Source organism: Tupaia chinensis, unplaced genomic scaffold, assembly GCF_000334495.1.
Source record: "Tupaia chinensis unplaced genomic scaffold, TupChi_1.0 Scaffold145208_1, whole genome shotgun sequence".
Taxonomy (NCBI): domain Eukaryota; kingdom Metazoa; phylum Chordata; class Mammalia; order Scandentia; family Tupaiidae; genus Tupaia; species Tupaia belangeri.
In genome coordinates this window covers 2,121,069-2,126,398 of record NW_006205068.1, presented here as the reverse complement: position 1 = coordinate 2,126,398, position 5,330 = coordinate 2,121,069, and the positions used below count along the sequence as shown (strand labels likewise).

At 56.8% G+C, this 5,330-nt stretch overlaps 1 protein-coding gene across 2 annotated transcripts in view; it reads left to right on the top strand.

Moving 5' to 3' along the window:
* MAFK (MAF bZIP transcription factor K) overlaps positions 1-5,125 on the top strand; it is a 14,257-nt gene extending 9,132 nt beyond the window's left edge. The window contains exons 1-3 of one of the 2 annotated variants that reach the window (XM_006167879.3): positions 9-152; positions 771-850; positions 1,807-5,125. In XM_006167879.3, coding sequence (XP_006167941.1) covers positions 815-850; positions 1,807-2,241 — 471 coding nt within the window. In that variant the 5' untranslated portion in view covers positions 9-152; positions 771-814 and the 3' untranslated portion in view covers positions 2,242-5,125. Of the gene's footprint in view, positions 1-8; positions 153-770; positions 851-1,806 lie in introns of those variants that run through there. The other variant, XM_006167878.2, reaches the window with a different exon arrangement.
* Positions 5,126-5,330: the final 205 nt, after the last annotated feature.

Genomic DNA, 5,330 nt, shown 5'->3' with positions numbered 1-5,330 from the left:
GGCGGCTCCCCACCTCCCCAGTCTCCGGCCACAGCCTCTGAACCCACTGCCCACTGGGAGGCCCCAGCCCGCCCCTTGGGCCACAGGGTCATGGCGTGTGGGGCCGCTTAGGTGGAAGCGGTGATGTCTCAGCTGCAGTGCCCTTCGTGGTGGTAGGCGTTTCCTGGGCCTGCAGGGAGGGCGGTTCTGGGGAGGGCTGGCAGGGGCTCTATCTGGGTCCATCTTTGGGGGTGAGACTCGGCAAGGACAGGGGCTGCTCTTGTGGAGCCAGGCTGGGAGGCTGCTCAGCAGAGCAGCTGTGCTCCTCGGGTGCTAGTGGGTATGGCTGTCTTGGGGGTGGTTTCGCTGCTGGATGCTTTGGTCTTCAAGACATAGCGCCTTAGGCCCACAGGTGTAGACGTTTTAGTTCAGGAGGGAGTCAGAATAGAAAGCAACATTGCTGGCACCTAGATTTGCCCTGCAGCACTGGCACAAGCCTGGGTGGGGGCAGCAAGGGCTGCCACCGTTCCCTGGGATGAGGGAGGGCCTGGCCACTCTGTTGGCTGATGCTGGAATGTGAGATATGACAGGCCTCTGCCTGAGCCCCCAGGGAGCCCCTCAGGATGGGCTGGGATGTGATGGTGCCCTATCTTGTTTTTAGGGCACTATGACCAGGCAGCGCAAACAGAGCCTGAGTTCCCCAGAGCATCCCTGCAGCCAGAAGCATCTGCCCTGTCTGAGCCCACTAGGGCCTAACCATGCTTGCCTCTGTGTGCTCTTCTGTTTTCTAGTTACGATTTCCAAGCAGTTCCGTCCTGGTGACTGTGCCCAGGTTATGACGACTAATCCCAAACCAAACAAGGCATTAAAGGTGAGCGGGACCGGGACTGGATGGGCACAGGCATGGGGGAGATTCCCTCTAGCCCTGGGAGCCTTTTCCTTCATGGCTGTCCTGAGGATATGAGGGGGACAGCCCTGTCACTGGGAATAGGTTGGGGGTACTTTTGGCTGGAAGAACGTTATTGGCAGAAGAGGTGGGTAAGCTGGCCCTGGAAGACCATGGCCCTGACATACAGGGAAATGACTCCTAAGGGAGGGTCCATGGTCATGCTCCTGCATGAGCTCATCATCCCCCACCAGGTGTGGGCAGTGTGGCCTCCTAGTATGGGATGCCACAGCTCCAAGGTCCTGGCCTATCTGTGTCCTGTGCTTGCCACCTCCTAAGTATCCTTGACCCTGCTGTGCCCTTAGCCAGCTGTCTGGGGAGCTCCTGGAAGCCATGTGCAGAGCTGAGTTAGCTGGAGCTGGGGTCATACCCCTCTGAGCCCTCTCTGAGGCCTGTGCCAGTACAAGGTGGCCCCATCTGGCCACAGTCCTGTTTTGTTCCACTAACTGTTGATGGAGAGAGGGCTGCCATGCCCCCGCTGCAGCCCCCCCTTGGAAGAGTCAGCTAGGCTCCTGCCTACATCAGTCTCCAGGTGCTGGAGCTTCGCGGCAGGCTGGATGCATGTGCCCTGTGTCCTTGTGGAGCTTGGGAGGGCGGTGGTAACCAGGTGGTGCTGACATCCCTGCGGCCTTCCATCACGTAGGCTGCCTGTGTGCCCATGTCCGTCCTGGGCACAGTGTCCTGTAGTTGCAGTACCACCCCCTCTCCCTGGTGCAGAAGGCAAAGGCCAGCCCTAGAAAGAAGGAAATGAGCAGCACTGCTCAGACTTGCTGCCACCAGACACCGGGCTCCTGTCCCCGTCTCACTCTGGTGTGACTCCTGGGTTCTCCACCACCCCCTGAAGTGCCCTCCTGGGCTCACCTTGCACTATGGCCCTGCAGGTCAAGAAGGAGGTGGGCGAGAACGCCCCAGTGCTCAGCGACGATGAGCTGGTGTCCATGTCGGTGCGGGAGCTGAACCAGCACCTGCGGGGCCTCAGCAAGGAGGAGGTGACACGGCTGAAGCAGCGCCGGCGCACACTCAAAAACCGTGGTTACGCAGCCAGCTGCCGCATCAAGCGGGTGACACAGAAGGAGGAGCTGGAGCGGCAACGGGTGGCGCTGCAGCAGGAAGTGGAGACACTGGCCCGCGAGAACAGCAGCATGCGGCGCGAGCTTGATGCCCTGCGCGCCAAATACGAGGCCCTGCAGACCTTCGCCCGCACTGTGGCCCGCGGGCCCGTCGTGCCCACCAAGGTGGCCACCACCAGCGTCATCACCATCGTCAAGTCTACCGAGCTCTCCTCCACCTCTGCACCCTTCTCTGCTGCATCCTAGTGCCCACGGGTGTGAGGGGTGCGTCCCCCATGCCTGTCAGAGGGCCCCTGCAACAGACTCTTCACACCCACATCAAGGTGCAGACTGCGATGGGGCTGGGGCAGCCCATGCCAGGGACAGGCTTGTAGGTGCAGGATGGAGAGTAGGCTCTTGTGAGCCTGCATGCATCGCACCACCCCCACACGCACACATGTGCATATACACTCACACACCCCGTCCTTTCTCCCCAGAAGATGTGACTGTTCCTAGGAGTTGGTGACTTGCCCCCACAGGAGATAGGATGCATAGAGGGAAGTCCTTAGAAGGTCATGCCGTCTCCTGCAGGGTCTGCCAGAAGAAAGGGCCCTGGGAGTCAGGCCCCTGCGGCCTACAGGGTGGGAGTCTTGTCTTCCAGATTTCCTCCTGTGAGTAGCCTGTTGGTGCCTGGGCTGTTGTGGCCCATCAGCCGGTGCAGGAGCCTCCCTCTACCCTGACAGAACTCCCGCAGCCCCAGAGGGGGAGTGCGACCGCAGAGTGTGCTGCTGGCAATCCTGTTCTTCCAGCTGTCCTGTCCACACACACAGTGACCTGCTTTAGCCCTTAGTGTGAGGCCTGTGCCCTGTAAAGCAGATAAGGGAAGGGCCGCCTAAGCGGGCCAGTGTGTGTGCATGTGTATACACATGTACATGGTGTGTGTGCAGAGGCATTTCTGCTGTCACAGCAGCATGCTGGTAGCAGCATTGGGGGCCTTGGGGGAGTGGCTTGGTGGCTGGTTGTATAGGGAGGGCCTGTGGGTATGTGTGGCAGAGAGTTGCACGCATGTTGTGAAGTTTTCCCAGTGTCTGGTGACCCAGGGAGGTCGCCTGGTGAAGCTCAGTAGTAGCTGCCTGGCTGCAGGACACCCAACCCTGCAGGCTGGTCCCTGGGTGTCTGTGGAGATGAGGAGCAGGAAAGTCCCATTACTGATGAAGAGCAGTCCTCAGCTGGTTTCCTGGAGCTACTTCTGACTGGGTGTGCTCAGTGTCGAGGAGAATGTGGAGGTCTTTCGGGGGTACAGAGATGGGCTGCTGCAGCTGGGAGAATAGCTGAGTCTTTAGGATGTTGGTGGAGGTGCGGGCTGGGCATTCTTTGAGGGATGAGCTGGCAGCCACCTGTGGTTTCTGCTGCTGGGGAGGAGGCATATGGGTGGGACCCAGGACACAGGCCCCTGTGACATAGAGGAGGCCCATGCAGTGAGGAGTGGAGAGTCAGAGGGTGTGACAGGAGGGGAGGTGGCTGGGCACTGGGCCAGGAGAGCCCTATGGGTGTGCTTCCTGTGCTCAAATCAGCCAGGTGCACCTTGACAAGCTGTCGGTGGGTAGACAGGACTCTGCAACTTGGTGCTTGGCCATCGCCTGGAACCTGCTTTGTTCCTGGCACTCTGAGCCACTGATGATGGCCTCGAGGAACTTTCTTGGGCTTCCTTCCTCTGCCTTTCCTGTGACTGGGACCTCAGCAGTCGGTGGGGGCAGTGGTCCTAGAGCCTCTGCCATCAGCCAGAAGTCCCATGTAGGACAAGCAGAGGCAGTGCAGGAGGCTTCAGTGCCTCAACGCCCAGTTCCCTCCCAGTCCTCCCCTCACTGAGATCCCCAGCAAGCTACAACCTCTCGTGTAAAGTGTTGACCACGTCAGGAAGGTGTAGGACAGGCTGCCCCTAGGGCAGCAGCTTGATTCTGGGTCTGCTGATAGAAGTAAACAGAAAGTGTCTGGGTTTGGCTGGCCATTCACCAGGTCCTGGGGGAGTGCCAAGGATTAGGCCAAGCTGCGGGCCCAACCAGTGCTGGGGGGTGTGCTGGATCTTAGAGCAAAAGGCCCAGATGTTTTTTAAAAAGCTGTTGATACCATAGCCATGGTAGGTAATCCATATTGGATATCAATAAGGACCATGGGGAAATATTTAAAGAGAGAGAAAAAGAATATATATATATATATATAAAATTATATACACATTTTATCATACACATTTTCGTAACATTTTCTTTTCCAGTTTGATACTGTAACTTTATTAAAGCAGAGCCACATTGGATGGTTGGGTGGGATGGGAGTATTGGCCTCCTTCCTGGCTGCCTGCTGCCTCCCCTTAGTCTTCCTGTGGACAGTGCCAGGCAAACTGGAAGCAAGGCCTGCCCTCCTGCCCCCAGCAGGTGTTGCTCAGCAGCAAGGCACCCCACTGTGGGCTGCTGCAGGTTGTAAATTCTGTCCAGTAATGGGAATTCCAGTAATGGGAATTCTTGGTGTCCCCATCCTGTGGGACATTTGCAGGCAGGTGACTGTCGGTTGTGGGTGGCTGTCACCCCCAGCCTTAGTGCTTTGCTGGAGTGTCCTCCTCCTAGGCCTTCAGGCTGGATAGAGCTACCCTCACCACCAGGGGGTGCCTCTGCCCAGGCCTTGCTGCCCAGGATCAGGGCCAGGAAAGGAAGATGAGCAAGCTCTGCTTTTCCTTTCACATCATTGAAATTTCATTGTCACGATTTAATATATGGATTTTTTTTTTTTAATTTAAGAGAAAAGACAAGGACCTCTCTGTCGTGTGGGTTTGTTTTCTGTCTCTGTGCCTCAGATTTCCCAAAGCAGGCAGATCTTTGCTTTTTCAAAGGCAATAGGGACCCTCCGTCTGCTGCATCTCGGCTCCAGTTTCTCCTGGCCTCTGTGCTACTCGGCAGTTTCATTTCAATATTTATTTTTGTGCTGCTTTGTACCGTGATATAAATTATTGAGAAGGGGTCATACGTGTGGACCCTTATTGGGCGCATGGCCTGCGCTCGTACCCCGCCCTGCCCCCGTCTCCACCACCACCTAATTTATTGCTGTACATCTCGCTGCTTGACTGCTTTTGTACCTTTGCAATAAAGAATTTTGTTTCAGATCCTCTTGCAGAGTTGGTGCTTTGGACTGGGACTGCTTTTCTTTTTAGGTTTATTTATTTTCTCCATGAGGGGGAGTGAAAAAGCGACAGGCATCTCTAATAGGATTCTCATGTTATAATCCACCTTTCTCAGCCAGCCAGGTCACAGGCACACGTGAAATCACCCCCCCAGGGGGGATGGCCACTCCACAGTCCCTTCTTCAGT